Source organism: Mustela putorius, unplaced genomic scaffold (genome assembly GCF_011764305.1).
Source record: "Mustela putorius furo isolate JIRA1106 unplaced genomic scaffold, ASM1176430v1.1 tig00003896_pilon_pilon_pilon, whole genome shotgun sequence".
NCBI classification, from domain to species: Eukaryota; Metazoa; Chordata; class Mammalia; order Carnivora; family Mustelidae; genus Mustela; species Mustela putorius.
In genome coordinates, this window is record NW_025422045.1 from 8,880,807 (window position 1) to 8,903,784 (window position 22,978).

General features: G+C 47.7%; 1 protein-coding gene across 2 annotated transcripts; it reads right to left on the reverse strand.

The window, feature by feature from the left end:
* Positions 1–744: 744 nt before the first annotated feature.
* PARP16 (poly(ADP-ribose) polymerase family member 16) lies at positions 745–22,687 on the reverse strand. Of its 2 annotated transcripts, XM_004758670.3 has the most exons (7): positions 22,613–22,687; positions 21,818–22,117; positions 10,928–11,065; positions 8,483–8,689; positions 5,682–5,853; positions 3,556–3,697; positions 745–2,196 (listed from the first exon to the last, which is right to left on the reverse strand). In XM_004758670.3, exons 2-7 carry the CDS (start codon positions 21,989–21,991, stop codon positions 2,061–2,063), a joined length of 969 nt encoding a protein of 322 aa, XP_004758727.1. In that variant the 5' UTR covers positions 21,992–22,117; positions 22,613–22,687; the 3' UTR covers positions 745–2,060. The 2 variants fall into 2 exon arrangements, with proteins under 2 accessions (XP_004758727.1, XP_004758725.1); XM_004758668.3 differs by lacking the exon at positions 22,613–22,687 and having other exon boundaries at positions 10,985–11,065; positions 21,818–22,605.
* Between the last annotated feature and the right edge of the window lie 291 nt (positions 22,688–22,978).

The following is a 22,978-nucleotide window of genomic DNA, read 5'->3' on the forward strand; positions in this document are numbered from 1 at the left end:
CTCCAGCCCCACTGCTCACCACTGTACTGCCCTCCTGCTTTTAACTTCTCCAGCGAGAACTCTGGGTCTTTACATGTGCTGTTCCCACTGCCTGAAACACTCTTCCTCCCCTTCTTAGCCTAACACCCATGGCTCTGTCAGGTTTCAGTTGGATATCACCTTTGCCAGGAACCCCTGGGGGCCATCGAGGATACTGGTTATGACAGTCATACTGGAACCTGCCCAGCACAGCTCCCAGCTCTGTGCCACTTCCTATGACCACGCAGCCATGGGCAAGCTAGGAAACTCTGGGACTTCAATTTTTCATCTGGTGTCAGGATTAAATAAATCAGTACCCGTAGGTGCTCTGTAGTGCCACACATGTCATCTCCGTATTTCCTGACCCCAGATGAAGGTGAGGCTCCTGGCCAAGTATTTCCCAAAATTCCTTTGTAATATCATATAATCCAACCTCACTCCTGGGAATGCCTGCCCATACCCCACCTGGCCAGACCTCGGCTCCAGGAGGGCGGGGCATTTTGACCTTGATCCTGCTACTATTTTTAGTGCCCAGCACACAGCAGATGCTCAGATTTGTTCAATCAGTGACCAGAAATCAAACACCTACTAGACAACCTGGGGATACATGCTGTCCAGCAAACTGCTACCTTGAACAGGGAAGGGAGGAGAGGATAATATTTTTAGCAACAAGGCCTACAGGGCAGGCTCTCACTGAGGCTAAAAGCAGTCACAAAGACAGCTCAGTAATTAGGAAAATACCTTTATTATTTTTGAAATGTTGCCATACTCAATGTAAAAACCATGATAGTGGTTTTCACAACTTCACAGATTATAGAAAGCTGACTTTCCACCATCTTTATAGAAATCTACCCCCCACATCAGATGCGGCTCCACGATGGCTGAAACAGGGCAGGAAGGAAGGGCAGAGAATCAGCAAAGACAACTGCAGCTCCCGCGGGCAGCCAGAGGCTTCCTCGGCACTTTTAAAGCCCAGGCTGAGTCCCAAAGACCTGCAACCCCTCTAAGGAAGGCTCAGTCCATGCACCTTTGTGGCAGACTGAGGCAGGCCTCTGTCCTGAAGGCCGGCAGCCCACAGAAGGCCTGCGACGTGGCACTTGTGGCTGGGAGGCCACAGTCAAGGCAGCTTCGTGAGAATGAGAAGAGGGGGCAGGCCTGCGGCTCTCTAAAACATGGCCAAGAAAGAGACTACAGGCACTGGCCAAAGAGTGCTCTAAGTTTAGAAATCTCCCTTTTACTCAGCTCCCGAAGATGAATTTGTCAAATAGCTATTTAAAAAAAAAGAAAAAAAAAGAAAAGAAAAACAAAAAAACACAAACATGTGTTTCCATTTCAGCTGTAATCAGCAGTTGGTAATTTTTAGAAAAAGATGACATGAGTTGCTCATTGTCAAGTTTGTCTTTTTTATCAAGTCTCTGGCTCCTTCCTTTCTCTTCCATGGTTAGGGCAGGGGGGTGACAACTGTAGCAGAAGGCTGTTTGTGGATTTGAGAAAACTGCGAAAATGTTTTGCACTCACGTACAAAGGCTGATGGAATTCAGAAACGATCCCACCGATTTTTATGAGAAACATGACTGTTCCTCTTGGGTGTCTCAAGTCAAAACAAGGCAACCACCTCGTGATTTATAGTCCCCACTACACATATTCCGCCTTCCAGAAGGCATTAGAGAAAGGGCCAACGTCCGCCAGGAGCGATTGTAAACATACCACTGACAGCTTGGACACTTTGTTTTTAAATGCAGCAGGGTTTTTTCCTTTGGCCCTGACAGAAAAGCCAACTCCCTAGAATTGTTTAGGAAGGAGCAGACAGGAGGACTCCCCTGAAACTTCAGAGTGAGGAGCCTCATGGTCCCCCCTGACCGGAGTGTGGCCAGGCGCATTGTCAAAGGCAATCAATACATTTATGGCATATGAAAATTGTCCTGTGGTCCCCAGCTGGCCCCCAGACTCCACCCAGTTGGACATGGGGCAAGGGAGATACAGAACAGATCATATCGTTAAGGCACGTGGTTGAGGTGGCCCCCACACCAGGCCCCAAGGGATTATCTCTTTGCACGATTCCAAAAGTGATGGAAAGCTGAGGAATTGATGGCACTCACAATAAGCAGCAGCAGCAGATACAGGGATATCATGACCATAAACCAATGGCTGGAAAACCAGGACAGCTGGCTGGAAGCCCTGCATGAGGGGGGGCGGGGGATGTTGGCAAGAAGAGAAAAACATTTTTTTTTAAGTGTATGCAAAAACTTCTGGCTCAAAGAAGATGAAATGATGAATTTCATCCTCTGGGTAAGCCATGAAATGAAGCTTCATGCATGCTACTTTGCTCAAAAAATCTGGGGCTATTTGCCCTGGCACAGACACATCTTTCACCAGAACATTTTCTAAATGTGCAAAGACAGCTATGCAATTAGCTCATCCTGATCATCTCTCTTATGGCTCCTCTTGTACCTTTTATGACCTGTCTTTTCTTTGGTGAGACTTTGGGATCTAGAAGATTCTTGCTCAGGGTGTTTGCCCAGATGGCAGCAAGTGGCAGGTTACTTAGCAAAAGTCCCTTCATGGTGACACTTGTACAGATATCAGTCAGAGCTCGGGGAGCCCTCTTTGGCCCACCAGAAGATGATCTAAAGCATCTGAGTGTACACTAAGAGACTCTCCAGGGAGAGGTGGGAGAGGAATGGAATTTTCAAGTAGAAAAAGCCAGATGGTTTTAAACCAAAGGATAATGTTCCTCAGACTCAGTAACCCTATCCAAATTTCCCCAAATGTGGGGGACGGCCGGGGGAGGGGGGATTTTACTGGTTTATGAAGTCTTGAAGCGTGGAAACCACTGGAGTGGGGCATATTAAAGGTGACCCCTTTTCCTATCTTACCTGCTTCTCTACTGCTTATCCCCATCAGAAGCCCTGCCACAGATCCCAACAAGGCAATAGGATCTTAAAGCAACCCTTGACCCTAGAGATCCCTGCACATCCACCAACTACCACATTGCTGAGATGAGATGAGGCATCGGCCATGGCTATGACGGGCTGAAAGGTCTCATCTGCTATTGAATTCGACTCCCATTTTAGAGATAAAGAGGAGGCAGCTCAGGCGCAGAGAGCAGCAGGTGGTGGGTCCACACCACTGCAGGGAGTGACCGAGACCGAGCAGGGTGCACACATTCCCAGCTGGTGTCCAGGCACCACCCAGCCTCTCAGCTTCACCTCAGTCAGTGGGTACCAGAGCACAATCAGGAGCCTGGGTGGTGATGGGGGCCTCATGCTCTGGGGCAGCCAATTTGGCTTCATTTAGTCCCTCATGTCATTTGTGTTTACAAGTCTCTACCTTCTTCACTAGGAACACACAGTCCCTCTTAGGGCCAGGACCCCATCTCCTCAGACCCATCTTCCTCATCCCTCGTGTTTTATATACTTCACACACTGCTCAAGTCTAAGGCCGGGGAGCAAGGGACGCTGGCAGCAGAGAACCCACCACTCTGAATGCAGCTTTGCGGTGCTGCCCTGGGCCTCTCACGGGGACCACCTGCCTTACCTGCTGGGCTGCCTCTGTGAGTACACCAGCAGGTACTTCACTCGCAGGAGTTGGTTATTTGTGACCACAAAGTACTTTGGGGGGACGTCTCCCCCTTCGCTGTGTTTGATTCTTGCTCTCCTGCGATCCATCTCCTTGGAATCTGAACAAGGAGAATGAAGCACAGCTTTACTTGGGGACATTCAGGAATAAGAGAAGCAAATTGTGAATAGAAACAGGTCAAGCCTCCTGGTCATGAGGGTGGAGAAACCCCAGCAGGCTGAGGAAAGGTCTGGGTGTATAGAGGAACACCAAAAAAAATGGGAGAATCTGACAAAAAAGATAAGAGGGGATGGGCACCTGGGTGGCTCAGTGGGTTAAGCCACTGCCTTCAGCTCAGGTCATGATCTCAGGGTCCTGGGATCAAGACCCACATCGGGCTCTCTGCTCAGTGGGGAGCCTGCTTCCCCCTCTCTCTCTGCCTGTCTCTCTGCTTACTTGTGATCTCTCTGTCCGTCAAATAAATAAATAAAATCTTTAAAAAAAAAAAAAATAAGAGGGGAAAAAAACCACAAAAACAAAAACCACAAAACAAAACAAAAACCAGGAAAATAATAAGGGATACAAGGGAAAAAAAACTGAGTTGGGAAAGCAGAGGGAAGAAGCAGACTGATGGCCATCACAAAAAAATTATCTGGGCTTAGGTACAGGACTTGACCTAAAATGAGTCCCTTAGCAGGCATTTTCAATTAACCATCCAGATTTTCAAGCTTCTTAGAACTCTCATGTTCCATCCTTTGTACCAAGACTTGTTTAAAAAACAAAACAAAAAACACCAAACTTTTTAATAACATGATGAAGCTTGATAAAAACAAACAAGCAAAGTTATGTGACAGCAGACACTGCAAGGTCTTGTTCTGTTGTTTAAGGTCAGAGTTTGCAAACTTCCTAAGAATTATAAATGCAGATATTCATGCTGCCTGCTTTGGAAGGGTGGCGTCAGACCTGGGCCCATTCCTCAGGATTCCAGTTGTTCTACATTAGAGGCCAGGAACAGACAGTTTTCTCAGTGGAACCAACCAGTCAGTTCTGGAGACTAGAGTAAGAGTTCTGGGACTCTTTTGCCACTAAGGGCAAAACAGCAGAGCACACAAGGCAGAGACTCGAAGGAATGGATCAGACTAGAGGTGGCTAGCTAGTCATCGAGTCCCCAGAGAGCCCAGGATTTACTCCTCACAGCTTCAGGTGCCTCTCACGTCCTCTGGGCGCCTACCCAGGCACACACCAAAGTAGCCTGGAGGGATGGGTCTGGACATGTGTCTTTAGCTTCAGTTGACCAAATACCTACTGAATGCCAAGTAGGTTCCAGGTTCTCTGTAGATACCAGGTGCCCAAGAGTGACTGAAACCCAGTTTCTGCCTTCAAAGAGCCCACATTCTGGCCTCACACCTTTCCTTTTATCTACTTTTTAAATTATTTATTTATTTGCAAGAGAGAGAGAGCACAGAGTGCGAGGGAGAAGCAGACTCACCACCAAGTGGAGAGCCCGATGTGGGGCTTGATCCCAGGACCCCAAGATCATGACCCAAGCCAAAGGCAGACACTTAACCAACTGAACCACTCAGGTGTCCCTTACCTATTGAAGCTCCCTCTATCCCAGAGCTTTCCCTGAGCACTTGGACATACTATGATTGTACCTTCTTCTCAGCTGCCCCTGTGGACCTCATCAGCCGCCTTCCGTGGTATGCTCTGCCCACCACCTTGTAGTAAGTGTATCTTTTTTATCACGTGTCCCCAAGGAGACTGCTCGCTCTGTGAAGGCGAGCTCCTGTCCCACGTTGCTTTGGACCCAGCCCATTCCGTGGCAGGTGATGGGTATTCCATTTAACAGATGAGCCAACGGTAAGAGCCTGTACATTTTTTTTTTTAAAGATTTAATTAATTTATTTGACAGAAAGAAATCACAAGTAGGCAGAGAGGCAGGCAGAGAGGCTGAGCAGAGAGCCCGATGTGGGACTCGATCCCAGGACCCTGAGATCATGACCTGAGCTGAAGGCAGCGGCTTAACCCACTGAGCCACCCAGGCGCCCAAGAGCCTGTACATTTAATAGGCCTGCAGCCCGGGCCCAGGCCAAGCGTTCACTTACCCTTCTTCTTCATTTGGCACTTGACATCTGGATGATCAATGACTTCACACACAGCCACGCAGCTGAGGATGGGGCCAAGGAGGCTGCGCTGCCATCCCAGGCCGTGGGGGCTATAAATGAGGGCCAGGCTCAAGTCACTGGTGAGGTAGGTCCCTTCCCCAAACAAGGACGTCTGGAATGGCAGAGGTTAACAAAGAAACAGGGCTGAGTGAATGTAAAGTTGGCACAGCAAGATGACATAGGTCTTTCTTCAATAAAACTGTAAACAACAAATTCTTAAGCCTCTTTTTCCCCCGGGAAAAGGTATATAATGTCAGTTCATTCTAAGACATCATCTCAGAGTAGTAGTTAAACATATTCCCATCTGATGACAGTTTAACTTGATTGTGGATGTGCCCACCTAGCCTGGCAAATTAGTGGTCAAGTTTGAATGAGAAAAACATAGAAGAGACCTGACAGACCTGAGTTTTAATCCTAACTGTACCTCCAACAAGCTGGCAAGTTATAGAAACTCTCTGGGTGTCGGTTTCTACGTCTACAAAATGTTGACAAGTGTATCTCCTTCACAACATCACAGAGGAGTATTCAATGAGATAATGTACATAACACTGAGCAGGACCCCAGCACATGAAAGGAGAGGGCATGTGTGTCAAAATATATTAGTCATTCCTGTTACACGAATGCATCTAGCATGGTCACACTGACAGCCTCCAGAAGCCAAGTCATGCACTTATGCACAGGGAGGAGGATCACACTTGAGGGTAGAAAGGACCTAAGTTGTCCATGTGGAAAAGAAATGAATCTCAGACCAGAACCTGTTACCATATAAGGCAGGCCTGTATTAAGGGCAGGGTAAGTATTACTCTTCATATTGGTGTCAACCAGGAAAATGTCCAAAATCTAGGAGGCAGGTCCCTAGTAGTAGGGGCTAACTTGATGTCCTCCATGAGGAAGCATGTCAGGTGAGAGAGAATGAGCCCAGGTGATATACCCATAGGTTGAGGCTACAGCAGGCATAGCAAACTCATCTTCTGCCCACAGTAGACCACAGCAAAGGGTCAACAGTCAACCATGATAGCCAGCAGAACGGTACCAGTCATGGCACTCAGTCATCCTGACTCTGAATCCTTCTCATTTCAGGTAGCTGCTACCAATGGATGGACTTTGAAATTGAAGTTGAAATTCAATTGCTATCTTCGGGCTGCAGTGTCTGCATCTGTTGAGTAAACTCAAACTGCTCACTGAACATCCTAAGCTTGGGGACTGAGAGATGTCTTTTTCAGGGGCCCCAGGCTTCCACAATTCTAAGCTGGTTCAGTGAAGCTTAAGGGGAATGAAACTCGAGCCTTTGCTTTACCTTTGGGAAGCCCCTTGCCAACTTAAGACACTGTCCCCATGTCTCAGAAGCTGCCACAGACCTTCTCCAAGGACACTGGATGTCATCTGCTCTGACTCCACACCCACTCTCAGCTCTGGCTGCAATATATACACAGACGAAACCCCCCTCAACTCAAGAACTTCAAGCAAAACTGCTCTGAGCAGAGAAACAAGAGTGGGAAAGGTTGGGTATCTGTGCTATGAAAATAATCTCTCAGCTTCAACTGGCAAGTAAGCTCCCTCAAGCAAGCCCCTCACTGGAAACCCAGACAGAAGTGGCCAATGGAGCATCCGCTTTACCAATAGAGACTGACGAGATGCCTCTACGCAGCAACTCCCCAGACAGTGAAGTGAAGGTCTGCTGTATTAGCCTGTAATCTGCAGGCAGCTTTTCCAGGCCGGCTCTGCCGTGAAGCAGAGGCCCCCTGGATTCCAGTAGCCTGGCCATAAAAATACGCTGAGAGCCAGTATAAACAAGCCCGTCATCCTACGCAAAACCCAACTGCACTAATCAGCTACAGCAGTGCTGGAAAAGTCTCTCTAGCCCCGAGGCTGCAAAAGCCACAGCTGAGCCCATGGCTCACAGAACCAGACCCTCTGATGAGGCTGCAGCCCTCCAATTACCCCAGATTCCCTCTCCATCCACCTATGAAAGCAGCCCTTGCTTTCTTGGAGTCTAGTACGGGAAGAGCCTTTTGCATATATAAACTGTTTGAATCCTCTCAGCACACCAGAAGGTGGGTAATGACATCCTATTTTACAAATGGGGACACTGAGGTTCAGAGAGGTTAATGAAATTTGCCCAAGACACAGACAGAACTGCTAAAGTGGTCTTTTCTGGCTCCTAGGAGGCTCTCCTCCTAGGCAAGTGCTTCTCAAATTTTTACGTGCCTACGAGTCACCTGGTGAGCTTGTTAAAGTGATCCCATATCAGGTGATCTTGGGTGTGGCTGAGATTCCCCAAGTCCAACAAATTCTCAGGTGATGTGGATGCGGCTGGGCCAGGGACCATGCTGAGTCACAAGGATTGCCTATACCCTGGAATCACCAGACTTTTAAAGTATATTGGTGTCTGGGCCCATACCCAGACATCCTGATTTAATTGGTTTGGGAGGCAGCCAAGCACTGGGATTTTTAAAAGCTCCCCAAATGGGCAGCCAAGGTTGGGTACCATCTTCAAATCAATACTTCTCAAACTGTAATCAGTATAAGAATCACCCAGAGAGCTTATTAAAAATCAGATTCTAATTCAGAAGGTCTGGGGTGGGCTCAAGATTCTGCATCTTCACTTCCCAGGTGCTGGTGTTACTACTGGTCTACAGACTATACTAGGAGGGGCAAGGCCTTAGTGAACCCCTCCCCCCACCCTCTACCAGCAAATCCCCCAGGGTTCTGACCCTCACATCAGGAGGTTTAGGCCCCACCTTGTTCAGGTGGCAATGCAGCCCATTGTGGATGATGGAATGGAAGTTTTCAAGGCGGCTCCCGTGGAAGGCGTAGATTAGGTCCCGTTCTCCTTTGGTCTCATAAAATTTGGCGTTCGCTGGGTTGGAGTATTCAATTTCAAACAGGAAGTCCGGCACGGGGACAGGCGTGTGAGGGGCACCAGTCAGCTTTTGGATCTTTTCGAACTTGAAAACACGTAGGAAGTGGCAGTTTTATTTGGGAACCTGGTAAGATGTGCTGCCAAAATGGCATCCTAGAGCTTTGGGCTTAACCTCCTACAGGCTCTGCTCATGAGAACAACTAGTTGCACGAGAATACAGACAACAGTTTATAAGTACACTCAGAGCTTACAGCTCAAGACTGCTTCCCTCTAATACTATTTTTCCCTACACCAAGCTGCAAAGCATGAACTCTTTCTTCTAACTAAAGACTACCTCTAATTTTCATAACACTATCGCATCCATTTCCTGCATTCCATCTTTACAATAATCTCAGGAGGTAGAAAGGTGGAATCAAGTGCAAGAATGGCCAAAAATGTTTCCTCCCATCCTTGTCCATTTGCCCCTCTTTAACTGACTTTGTGGGTGGGAACTCCAGAACTCCCCTAAGAGGTGACATCTACTTATCTGCCCCTTGAATCTGGACTTGGCCATGTGACTTGCTCTGACCCTGGCCAAATATAGCAAGCAGAAACTTGAAAAGGGCCAGCTGCTATGAACCCTTCACTGCCATGGGGACAACCCCTGCTAGCCTTCAGTAGGATGAGGGCCTCACAGAGGAGGCCCCCACCAAAGCAGCCATTCCAGCTCAAGACCTAGACCTGTGAGGCTACTCTAGATCATCCAGCCCCATCCAGAAGAACAACCCAACTAACCCACTGAATCTTGAGAAACAATCAATGTTGTTTTAAGCCACTAGGTTTTGGGAATGGTTTGTTACACAACAAAACCGAATGGATACAGAAGAGTAAGCTCTTCCTGACGGGCAGTGATCCTTCTCAGGGCAGGGACCACATCATTTGGGTAATTTCTAAACAGCAAGTCATAGACCAAAACCAGTCTGTGGCAAAGTTTTCTCTGGGTTGTGATTAAATGAGAAAACTAAGGACAAAGTAACAAATACGTTTATATTGCTGTCAGGTTGCCACGAGCCTGTCTGTGTCATTTTTTTGAGACCATCCTCCTTTTTTGTACTAAAATATATTTTTATAAAGTGATGAGACATAGCAGCCTAATGTCCTTACTTGAGCTATAAAATAAAAATAAGAAGCTAATAATCCTCACTCCATATGTGGAGTACCAACACTCCACTCCACATTTTAACAAAATTTAACTGACCCATAATTAAAAGTCAAGGAACCACTGTCTTAATCTACTTTAGCTCCAGCACCCAACATCTAGTGGATGCTTGAAGACGATAAATAAAGGAATGAATAAATCTCAACTTAGCAGATGACAGAAGTGAAACGGAGATATCTTCTCTGAGTCAGCAATATAGCCCAGACTTGATTATAGGTCTCCTAACTACCACTCCAGGGCTCTCTGTTACTGACCCTTTACCAACATAGGTGGACACCCGTGGACACCAGAATCTGAAACACCCAATTCTCTGCCACTTGAGGAGGGTTTTTGTCTTTGGCAGGAGCTTGTAAAAATTAAATGCTCTTAAATTGAAACTGACGAAGTAAAGAACAACACAGATAAACCCCTGCTTCTGTTCTGAGGCAAGAGCACAAGGCCAGAGGGTCTGCAGTCCCATGCTCCGGTCCTTGTCCTCCCAGCCTGACCCTGGGAGATCCTGGCCAGGCAAGGGAAACCAGATTATGGAATGTCTAGTCTGTGCCACAAATTATACTAGGGGTGCCATACATTCTACCATAGCTCCCCTCTGTGATAATATTAATATTCTCAATGTACAAATGGGGAAAAGGAGACTGAATGTTAGATTGAAGTGGGATTTGACCCCAGTGCCTAAAGTGTTTCATGAACCAGGTTCTTCCTTTGTGTTTCCTGACAACTGGATGAGGCCAGTGTTTCTTAAGGTGTGGTCAAGGGTCCACCGTTGTGATACCCAACATTTCCTGAGCCCTTAGATTGTACCCCAAGGCATTCTTCTAGCTGGGAATATTCATGCCATTCTCACAGCCAGTTCCCTGATGGAAGTATACTATTTATAGATGAGGAGACGGAGATACTGAGAGGTACCCGGGGGCCTGCTCCAGGTTCACCGTAATGGGGAGAACACTGCTTCGCACTGCCAGTGTGCAAGTTCCTGAGCCCACTCCAGACACAGAATCAGCATCTCTCAGGGCAAGGTCCAGGAAGCTGCATTTTCAGCAAGCTTCCCAGGCCTTTCTGGTGCAGGAGGAGGTCCCAGAGCTCTTAAGCCCTAGGGATCTGCTGTCCTATAGACCAAAGTCTCACCTCTGACTTCCCTGCACTGTGGATTGTCAGGACCTTTGAGGATAAAATCCAGCTCACCAGATCCCTGGCCCGTACGTCTTTGTCTCCAGAAGACTGGAGAAGTTCTTTCAGGTTGGGTAACTTGCTGGCATCTGCAAGCTGCAATGAGGAAAAAACCTCCATTAGCAAGGATCCTGAACAAAATGATAACGGGGTGCCCTCACATGGTGAAGTAGGCAAACTGCATGTTTCATGTTTCATGTTTCATGTTTCAAGGAATTTCCTAAGAGGGAAAGAAAGGTACAGCTCTGGGAACCCCCTTCCAAATACCAAACTCCAAAAGCTCTGAACACTGAAACATAGTTCCATAACCCATTTGGTACAAAACCTGACCTGAGATGCTTTGAGGTTAGTTTAATCTTTACTTTTCCCACTTCCTGTTGCTGTTGATGGGATACATTTGGCTGCAGGAATATTAATGTCTGATTATGGGATACCACCACCTCCCAGGAGGTGTTACCAAATACACGGTATATGCAAGTGTGAGTAGAGGGTGAACAAAGCCTTTTCCCTTCAACATGAGTTAACTCCCTGTTAACATGTCTTTTGGAGTATAGCAACTCCATACACAAGCAGGAAATACTGCTTTGGGAAAAATGACCCAGAATAGTAAACTGTACCTGGACTGGAAGAATCTATGAGTGGGGAATCCATGGCTTTGGGCTTCCCTGAGTGTGAGTGTGGTGACTTCTTTGAGGACCCCAGCAGCTATGTCTGTGGTGTTCTCACAAAAAGAGGCCAGCCTCTGGGGCATATGGGGCTTCATTGAGGAGCCAACCCACTCATCTCCTCACTCCCACTGCTTCCACGTTGGGTTGCTGAGAAGAAAGAAGGTCCCAGGTCTATCTCTACACGTCCATTTCTTTTCCTTTCCATTTTTCTAGAAAGTTGGCTGTTGCTGACCTTGGGGGCTTTATTTCCTAACTCGGCAAATGAAAATCAGAAACATTTCGGGGCTACTTTATTCCTATCTCTATTTCCAAAGAGTTATCACTAGCGCTGAACCTTATTTATTTATTTGTTTGTTTATTCCTATCTCTATTTCCAAAGAGTTATCACTAGCGCTGAACCTTATTTATTTATTTATTTATTTATTTATTTATTTATTTGACAGACAGAGATCACAAGTAGGCAGAGAAGCAGGCAGAGAGAGAGGAGGAAGCAGGCTCCCTGCTGAGCAGAGAGCTAGATCCCAGGACCCTGGGAGCATGACCTAAGCCGAAGGCAGAGGTTTTAACCCGCTGAGCCACCCAGGGACCCCTAGCCTTGAACTTCTAATAGAACCCTCTCTACATGCCTTGTGGAGCGTCAGTGAGGATCCAGTTAAAAACCATGGATGACGGTACCTGGATGGCTCCATCGGAGGATATTAAGTACTCCAATGTTAGTGGGACTGTCATGATGGTTGTCATTATGAACTGTAGGAGGCTCCATGTGCCTGGGGCGTGGGGGAGGGGTCACCAAGAGAAGTGAGAGGGTAACATCAGTTTGCGAATGACCTTGACCCACCCTGGGGACTCTGGCTTTGTTCTATAGACTGTAGGGAGCCACTGAGGGTACCCTCCAGTGGCCGTCCCCACTGCCTGCTGCCTGCACAGAGAACACACCCCAGCAGCCTGTGGCCTCTGTCCTTCTTTTCTTCTCCTGGTCCATCCTTGTTATCACAGGGACAGAGCTGAGTATTCTCTCCCACAATGACTGTCCTCATCACTCCTATTCTCCAATTCCAACTGTGAGCCACAAACCCTTGCCAATAGTCCAGACCTGGGCACAGGGAGCCTGCAAAAGGCCAGTCAGCTAAGCCAGGCCCCTTTTAGGGGTTCAGTCTGGGAAAGTGGGAGAGAACCCTCCTGGCTCTGGGTGGGACCCAGGCCCCCCTCAGACCTCCTTGGAGCCAGCCTTCTTCCAGAGCTGCTGCCCTCTCACTGCTGCCTGTCCAGACAGGACCCCTATGTGTCCTGCCAGGCTGCCTGCTTTATCCCCACTCTTTAACCCCTCAACTGACCTCCCTTAAGTCCCATTTCACTTTCATGCTACTCTGAGAAATAAATCTGCTCCAACAAGTTAACAGAATTCTTCCTCCTGAGTAAAACCTGTCTGCACTTGAGCAGGGCCTTCTGGGAACCAGGCATACAAGCAGGGTTGCCAGATAAACTACTGTCTCACCAGTTAAGTTTGAATTTCAGGTAAACAACAAAATTCATTCTTTCAGTGTAAGTATAACCCATACAATATTTGGGGGCATACTTGCACTTTCAAAATTATCTGTTGCTTATCTGAAATTCAAATTTAACTAGGTGGCTTATACATAGTTTGCCAAAGCTAACAACACTTCCTTTAACAAGGCCCTTGGACATCTGGTCTGACCTGGCCTCTCTTCCTAACAGCGCCTCTTACCACAAACTTCCCACCCACTGCCCCCATGCTATTTCTCCCTTTAGTATGCTTCTGCAGCTGCCCAGCATAATATTTCATGGGGTCCTCAAGGCCAGCCTAAATTCACCTCCCTGTCCTTGATCACCCAGGATCTCTGTGTTCCCCTGTCCTCTAGGCAAAATCCCATGTTGGTACTTGACTCTCTGGAGTCACCTCAAATCCAGTTGAGACAAGCACTTCCTGAGGGCCAACCACATCTCATGTCTCCTGGAGACCCAGCAACTGGCCTAGAACTTGGCATGAGGTTCAGAACAAGACAGTAACAGCTACTATTTATTCAGGCCTTACCATATACCAGGTGCCAGGCTAAATGCCAGGCATGCATCATCATTTTAGCCTCCACACAGCCTGTGTTAAAGGGGGAGGGAACAGGTCTGGAGAAGTTCAGCTCTTTCCCAGGGTCACATTGCTATTCAGTGGTAGGGCAGAGACATGAAGCCTGGCGGCCTGACTTCAGAGTCCATTCTCTGGGATCCTCTCCCAACAAATCAATGGAGAAATGTATTTATTTGTTTGTTTTAAAGGTTTAAGTAATCTCTACACCTAACGTGGGGTTTGAACCCACAACCCCAAGATTAAGAGTTGCATGCTCCACAGACTGAGTCAACCAGGCACCCTTCAATGGAGAAATTTTTAATGGATTCAGTATTTTAGCTCCAAGGAGCAATTCTGACAAAACTTTAAGAGGGTGCTTGGGAAGCTTATCTGGTATGTTCCTGGAGATACCCCCCACCCCACCACCACCACCAAATAATACAACTGAGACAAATACTGGCTGAGCCTAAGCCCTGTCAAAGTTACAGAGAAATATGTACGTCACCTGTAGTATGGAGCAGGGTCAGGAATCAGAAAACCCTCCATGCAGGTAAGAGACAAACCGCAGCTCAAGATAGTGGAAGGCATTTCTCAAAAACTTGACTGAGGAGAAGAGTTCAGGAGGAAGGAAGGCATTTCTGGGGATTCGAGGAGAAGGTGGAGGGAAGGGTTTATGGAGTGGGTAGGACACAGTGGTGGGGAGGATTCTGAGAGGCAGAGCAGATGGCACTCTCAGTGGGACAGGCAAAAGGTGGTCCCAAGCTCAAATGCCTTTGGAGCCAAAGAGTCATGAAAATGAGCATGGGAGGCATCTAGGAGAGAGTGGTGAGGACTGCATTGAACTGGACATCCCTGGCCCAACAAAGGGCCCAGCCACCAACCCCCAGCTGGTTTCTATCCAAGGGTGCCAGGATCCAGCTGGGCTATGGAGGCTCAGATGTCTTTCTTTTCAAAAGAAATCAGCAAGCTGCTGCTTTTTTTTTTTTTTTAAATTTACCAATTTCTAGAAGGCAAAGGGAACAAATAGAGCCTGTTATCCCACAAACCCCACTTTCACAGCCTCTGCTCTGAGAAATAAAGAAGTATTCAGTTGGAGAAGGGGTCAAGGAGCCTAGGCAGGGCCTGACTGATGACCAGCACTGGTCTCTCAAGAAAGAGGTGGTTTGGGTGACTGAGAGATCAAGGGTAAGGAACCACGAGGGGACACACAGAGGAAAGAGAAGACCAATAACCAAGCAACTCCTGTGCTTGCTTTGAGTAAGGAAGTGACAGGACAGCCCAGTGGACGGTCTGCAAACACCAAGATCACAATCTCCTGATGAGGAGGCCCAGGAATCTGTGTTTACAGATGTTCCCACAGGCGATTCTCACCACCAGGAAAAGGTGGGGAGACTCAGGTTTAGATATTAATTAATGTTGTTCTAAAAGGGCAGGCAGCAGGAAAGAAAGAACTCTGGGGTGGGGGCGGGGGGGGAATCCTTACCTATAAAAATACCAGAGATCCTAATTACTAGATGTGGGAGAAGATGCTAGAAGGGAATGAACCAAAAGGTACAGCCAAAGTCACTGGCCTCAGGAACCAAACTGATAAAGTGACACCTGGAAGGGCAAAGTGGGTGGGATGGGGGGAACCACTGGGCTGCTGGGATGAAGCCGGGAAAAGTGGCCACTGCTGTTATATGTAGGTATACCTTGGTTTGCACAAAAATCCAGATTAATGAAAACAGACTGAGGGTCAGAATCTACTTTATAAGAGAACTCTTCACACAAGCAGTCATTGTGGGGTCCCTCTAAAGGAATGGTTCTCTGGGGGCAGGCCGCCATTATCTAGGACCTGGAAGGTGGTGTAATACCCACGCTGAGACTGATTAGCTGATGGTGACAGAGATAAGAGAACCCCTATCACTGAGTCGTTATGATTAAATGAGTTCTACCTAGAAACAGTTCAAAAGAGTGCCAGGCAGGTAGTTCAGTGCTATTAGTATTATGCAAGCATTAGATACTGTACTATTATTAATCAAATGCCTCCTCTCTCCTGCTCATCAATTCGATAAGGAAAAGCCTGCATTTCTGGGATGGTTGGGAAGGAAGGAGGTAGTCTGTACTGAAGGATGATCCCACCCCTGGGTTCTCCATATTGTTATCCCACAGGCTGAGACACCTTTCTAGCCACACATCTACCAACAGTCACACCACATAACCTACGTCTGATCCAAATCTTTTTATATCTGTATACCTTTCTATATCTGTATATTCTATATTTATATATCTGTATGGCATATAGAAATATATTCTATATTTCTATATCTGTATATTCTTCAGAGACCACCTCTGAGAGAAGGGAACTAAATAGGTAATCTGAGACAGAATTTGACCTTGAGATATCACATATGTACCTAAATGGACACTTACGGGCTGGACTGAATCTAATCATCATCATTTCCTCACTACCCAGCAGATGGGTGTTCATGAAAATGATCAATTAATAGGAAAATCTTAAAACTACATATTCCCAGACAACCCGTTGGGTCCCCTCCCTCTTTGGGAGCTTTGTGCTATCACTTTGCTATTGCTCAATAAACCTTGCTTTGCTGCTAAAAAACAAAGCAAAACAAAAACAAAAGTAAATAAAATTACATATTCAGGAGTGCCTGGGTGGCTAAGTGGGTTAAGCCTCTGCCTTCGGCTCGGGTCATGATTTCAGGGTCCTGGGATTGAGCCCCACATCGGGCTCTCTGCTCAGTAAGGAGCCTGCTTCCCTTCCTCTCTCTCTCTGCCTACTTGTGATATTTCTCTCTCTGTCAAATAAAAATAAATAAAATCTTTAAACAAACAAACATATATATTCTCTGCAAATAAACACAATATCCCAATGCCCAGGCTCTACCTCAGAGATGAAATTGGAATCTCCAGGGATAGGGTCCAGACATCACTATTTTTCAAAGCTTTCCAGGGGATTCTAATGCCAGCCAAGGTTGACAGTTTTATAAAGAGTGACCTTCCCCAGTAAATGTCAATATTCAATTTATAATCTGAAAATAAGCATTAAAAGTCTCACTTAGGGACACCTGGGTGGCTCAGTTGGTTAAGCAGCTGCCTTCGGCTCAGGTCATGATCCCAGTGTCCTGGGATCGAGTCCCACATCGGGCTCCTTGCTCCGCAGGGAGCCTGCTTCTCCCTCTGACTCTGCCTTCCACTCTGTCTGCCTGTGCTCGATCTCGCTCGCTTTCTCTCTGACAAATAAATAAATAAAAAATCTTTAAAAAAAAAAAAAAAAAAGTCTCACTTAGAGAGGTTGCTTACCCTTTGAGCCAGCAATTTCACCCTTTAGAATTTATCTCAAGAAAATAACTAGAGATGTAAACAATGATTACTCTACAAGGTAGTTTGTCATAGCAGCATTTAAAAGAGCAAAATTTTTAAAATCTTGAAGGCTCGCAAAGGAAGGACTCCTAACTGCTGGGGGTAGAGGTTGAGAATAAGATGAGGTTCCAGTTATGTCCTAAAGCATTAAGAAAAGTTTGTCTGGACAAAGAGGAAGATGGTGTGGAGAGGACAGGCATTCCCTGGAGTCAGCACAGAGAGCAGCTTATTCATGGTTTAACTCAGACATTGGGGACACAGATTGGCTAGACAGCACAAGCCACAGACCAGAACCAGAAGAGTCAATTAGTGCAGTTCAGCCCCCAAAATAGTAGAAAGGAATGGGGTAGGCTAGATACAGTGCTTCTCAGACTTTACAGTGCACACAAATGCCCAAGAATCTTATTAAAATGCAGGTATTGATTGGGTAGGTCTGGGGGTGGAGGCGTCCACATTCTGCATTTCTAGCTAGCTCCCAGGTGATGCTGATGAGGCTGGTCCTCAACCAGACTCTGGGTGGTAAAGGACTGGAATTAATACAATTAAAGGGCTGGAATTAATACAATTAATTCCCCCACAACCGCCTACCCCTTAAAAGGGTCTTCAGGCTAATGGTGAACTGGGGCATAATGTTTTCCAGCGGAAAAACAAAACAAAAAACTTAACAGCTGTGATGCCAGTGACATGATTCTGTGTAAAGTGACTCAGAGAATATGAACTGTACCCAGGATAGCTCAACCTTAAGTTCAGGGGTCAATTGTCAGGGCTACAGGACATCCCAAGAATCTTAGAGGGTCTCTTACCTTATAGGAGCTTAGCCAATCCTCTTCCCAAGGGAACAGGGTTAGAAACCCTCAGTCAGAGGCAAACCCTCAGTCAGTCACATACCTAATATGATTGTTCAAACATGTGATAAGCACGTCTCAGGCCAGACCCTGGGAATACAAAGAACTCCCAGTGCAAAATTGAAGAGCTGACTCAGAATGGAAATGTCCTCCAAACAAGGCACTGGAGAGATGATTTGGGACTGCAGGGACTGTGGCAAAATAAGGCCAGAGCCATGCCTAAAGCCAAGAGCTTGGTTCAGTAGGGGATGTTCTCAGGAAAGCCACAGTCAATAAAGTAATTCAGCCAGAGCTCTAAGTTTTGGAAACAACCCATGTGTTATAGGTGTGTAATAACAGTGGAGAGAAAATGATTTAAAAGTGGCTGAGGGGCACCTGGGTGGCTCAGTGGGTTAAAGCCTCTGCCTTCGGCTCAGGTCATGATCCCGGGGGGCCTGGGATAGAGCCCCGAGTCTGGCTCTCTGCTCGGCGGGGAGCCTGCTTCCCCCCTCTCTCTCTGCCTGCCTCTCTGCCTACTTGTGATCTCTCTGTCAAATACATAAATAGATAAAATCTTTAAAAATAAATAAATAAATAAAAGTGGCTGAAAATGATACACTGTTTCACATTATTTCCAAGAGCTCTTAGCTAACAATGAGAGACTTTTTAACAGCTCTATACCTTCATTCTTCAGGTAACCACAAAATAATCCAGAAGGCCAAATCCGGACCTGATTCCGTTTTCTCTAAAAGCTAACTTTTGAGGGGGCACCTGGCTGGTTTAGTCAGTACAGCACGGGACTCCTGATCTCAGGGTCATGAATTCAACCCCCACATTGGAGGTACAGTTTACTTAAAAATAATAAAAAGCTAAGCTTTGAGTCAGGTACAGGTCCAGATACCAAGTTCTCTGCATCTTTTCTACAATTCATGTAACATGTAGCAAAATGAAACCTAAAGTATATTTATTTAAGAATGTGTGCAGGCCCCCAGAAGTCCTGGTGCAAGGCCCTGCCTGGTGAGTGGCCTTCTCCAGGGAAACTGCTCGTTAAAACCATACCTACCCACAGCCAAGAAGCTGGTGAGCCTGGCCTAGCTTCCCTCACAATGGTGCCCAATAAGGAATAAGGCACCAGAACAGGATGGGAAGAACCCCTCCATGTTTCTTCAGTGGCACCTGGGAGCAAGGGTGCCCTGGCTAGAACTGGCACAAAGAGCCCCATGCCTAAACAGTCTGTCCCTACAAATGAGAAGCTGCTATCTGGGGTTACCTTAATCGCCGGTGCTCTCCTAAGAGGTTATAGATACGACAGGAAGGAAGAAAGTGCCTTCAACTGAGAGCACTGATACCTATGGGGAATGTGGAATGCTCTGCTGGGGGCACTTTTACTTTATCCATATCATTTGTATATTTTTTTAACAAAAATATATCCAACCATTGTTTGCATAATTAAAAATAAATTTTTAGGGGCGCCTGGGTGGCTCAGTGTGTTAAAGCCTCTGCCTTCAGCTCAGGTCATGGTCCCAGGGTCCTGGGATCGAGCCCTGCATTGGGCTCTCTGCTCAGCGGGGAGCCTACTCTCCCACTCTCTGCCTGCTTGTGATCTCTCTCTCTGTCAAATAAATAAATAAAATCTTTTAAAAAATTAAAATAAAAATAAAATTTTAAAAAGCACAAGCACATCAAAATAATTCCAAAGCTCCCTTTGCTTTTATCCCATATTTGTCAAACAAACCTCATTCTGTTTGCGGAGAAGACCTTCCAGCAGGAAAAAAACATAATGAGCATTCTAGTCCATTTGGATGTTTCTTGGTCAGAATTAATAAGGTGCATTGTGGGGCACCATCTCTGCTGACCCTAATCTCTCCTCCTCTGTCTACTCCTCCTGACGTATTCCCTCTCTCACCCTGCCTCCTCAGGGGTCTTTCAGAAATGCATCCTGGGGGCACCTGGGTGGCTCAGTCAGTTAAGCATCTGCCTTCAACTCAGATCATGATCTTGGGGTCCTATAATAGAGCCCAACATCGGGCTCTCTGCTCAGAGGAGAATCTGCTTCTCCCTCTCTTTCTGCCCACCCCCACTTGGGCACTCACTCTCAAATAAATAAAATCTTAAACAAAACAAAACAATGCATCCTGGATCTCACCATGCCCTCCTCTGCCCAAGGGTAAAATCAACACATCTTTGGCAAAACATGCCCAGCTCTGTGTGCTCTGGTCAACCTCATCTCTTCCTGTTCCCCTTGGTAGCCACACTAAAGTATAGACTTGTCCTTCTCAATGAGCTCCTGGCTTTCTGCCCATCCTGCTGCTCTTCCTGGAATACCTCTTCCCTGCTCTCTGCTCCTCAAAAATCCTCCATGTCCCTGGGGACTCAGCATAGCATCAGCCACAGCCCCTACTTAGTGCTCCCTGACCCTAGTCCACTGCCAAGGACTGGGATTCCAGCCCTGGACTTCTATGTTGTATATAGAGACTTACTCCATAATACAGCTGAACACACTGTTAATCTCTCCTTGGGCCTTTAATTCTGTACTCTTAGCACCTGGCCCACAGCAGACATCCATAAATAACTCCTGACAAAACCAAAGGACGTTTTATCCCCAAGGCTCTGATAGCACAAACTCACAAAACTGAATATCTGAGTTTTCAGAACAAACCATGAGGGAAGTCAGTTGGCTTATCTTTCTCCAACCCCCACTCCCTGTATCTTGAAATGCCTATGCACTGTGGTCAAGGCCTGGGGTGCCCTCAACACATCCCTGGCCTGGGCTGTAATGGACCAGATAAGGGCAGGAGGCTGGGCCTTTGTCCCTAGACCTCTTAAGAGTGATAGCAAAGAGGGAATCCGACCCTGACCACCTCATCAGAGAAAATTCTAAGCATCTGTTGATTCAAAATATCTGCCTTAATCTGTTAACATGGTTCATAACATTCATTGATTTTTTTTTAATGTTTAACTAATTTTGATACCTGGAATAAATCCACCCTGTTCATGGGGAATTATTCTTTTTATACATTGCCAGAATCAGGATGCAATTTTTTTTTGAGGATTTCTATATTTATACTCATGAGTGACACTGGCTTATAATTTTCTTTTCTTGTGTTATCCTTATCAGATTTAGATCAAGCTTACATTAGCCTCTTTTTCAATACTCTGAAAGAATTTTACACAAAATGAAACTGGAAGAACTTATTCTCTCAGTGTTTGGTAGAATTCACCAAGGAAACCGGGTAGGTCAGGAGTTTTCTTTGAGGGAAAATCTTTGACTACTCACTCAATGCCTTTAATGATTATAGGCTATTTTGATTCTCTACTTCTTATAGAACTGATTTTTGTAAACTGTGTTTTTCTAGGTAATTCCAAACATTTGAATTACAAAGACAACTGATATCTGGAATGCTGACCCTGAGGTGAACTCTGTAAGAAATTAAGTGCCTTCTGAATCATGGGAGAAATAACAGCTGACATGCAGAGGGTATGTTACAATTACATAAAAGTACTGCCCACATATTACCTCATTTGAAGATCAAGGTCTGGGTGGCTTTGGTGATTATTAGTGTCTGATTACTTGTAAAGAGATGAATAACTTCTTACTTAGTAGAAGCATCTGATTCAGATCAACCCCCCTACTGCTGGCCATGGTAGGAAATTTTGTGGAGGCTTACGTGACTACTGAATTCTAACTTCACTCCTGGGAGTTACTTGTCATTAACATGAGGGAGTAACCACCAAGGGCCTTGGGATTGTCGATATTAGGGTATGGGTGTTGTGAGTTCATGGAAACCTTCCTTAAGGCCCGGCTGGGAATGTTAAGTCTGGGGGCTGGCGTGTTCACTAATACGGGTCCACAGGCCACGTGGCCTGGGACGCAGAGGACAGCGCGGGAAGGGGTGGAGAGAAGCACACTCACCAGGGCCTCAAAGTCCTTGCAGTCGTGGCGGGCATAGGACGCGGGGAAGGGCCGCAGCACCGAGTCGCGCTTGTAGCTCTGCAGCGCCGAGGCGAAGAGGCTGCACCGGAGGTCGGCAGCCAGCACGTCGCGGCCCGCCACCTCCTTGACCGCCGCCCAGCCTCCCGGCTGCATCCCGGGTGGCGGCGCGTTGCCGGGGGAGACGCGCGGGTCAGGGGCTAGGGCCGAGCCTGCGGTCAGCGCGGAGCCAGGCCCAGGGACAATGGGCCAAGGACACCGGGGTTCCGGGGTGGCGCTGGGCTGAGGGATGAGATGACAGGGGTCAGAACGTGTGTCGAGTGTCTTCGGCTGGGGCCCGGGCCGGGGCGCTCGCTGTCTGGGGAGACGGGCCGGTGGAGGAAAAGGACCCGGCCGGGACCTCGGTTCTGCGTGGGAGGTTGGGCCTGGGAATAATGGGGCCGGGGGAGGGGGTGTCCCAGGCCCCGGGGAGGGGCTATGACATGGGGTGAGACGACAACGGCGGGAACGTGCTGACACGTGTCCTCTACAGGAGCCTGGGGCAGGGGTGGGGCGGGCACCCTCAGGGGGAAGCAGGGGACGAGCCCCCTCTCCGCGCCGGGAGAAGCTGCTGCGCCGCCTGTGCCTTCCTGTTCCGCCTCCGCCCTGCACCGCCGAAGCCCCGGCGCTCGCCCGGCTGCCCCTGGCGCCGCCTGCGTTCCGCGAGCGGTGCGCGTCAGCCCGCGGTGCCCAGCCCGCGGGAGGGACTCCCGCGCCCGACTGTGCGCCCGGGCCTACCTCCCCTCGCGGCCGCGCTCCGCACGCTGCTCCACCCTCCTCCCAGCCTAGCCGAGGGCCCGCCCCTTCCCGCGCCCGCCCCCGCCCGGGTGCCGGGTGTGTCAGCCCTGCCAGATCTGAGGGGACAGCGACGCGAGGTGTGGGGCCCCGGTCGAGTCGCCCACGCCGCTGCACGTCGTTGTCCCAGAAGCCAGGGATAGGAACTACCTAGGCGCCCTTTGACCCACCCTTGGATTTGCCCTTGTCCCAGCTCCGCGGGAATTGCTGAGCTGCGGCCTCCCTCCTGAACGTTTCCCTCCAAAACCGACTGCGTAGAGGGAACCATTGAACACCCAGGGAAACTGCATCTCAGCGTGCTGCACTGCT

What these genes read in the sequence shown, in the direction of transcription:
- PARP16 (XM_004758670.3), bottom strand. Translation starts at nt 21,991, where the DNA reads ATGCAGCCGGGAGGCTGGGCGGCGGTCAAGGAGGTGGCGGGCCGCGAC. An exon ending in ACAGTGCAGGGAAGTCAGAG is followed by an intron (nt 8,690 to 10,927) that starts GTGAGACTTTGG and finishes CGTGTTTTCAAG; the next exon opens with TTCGAAAAGATCCAAAAGCT. An exon ending in TCACAGAGGCAGCCCAGCAG is followed by an intron (nt 2,197 to 3,555) that starts GTAAGGCAGGTG and finishes CCCCTCATGCAG; the next exon opens with GGCTTCCAGCCAGCTGTCCT.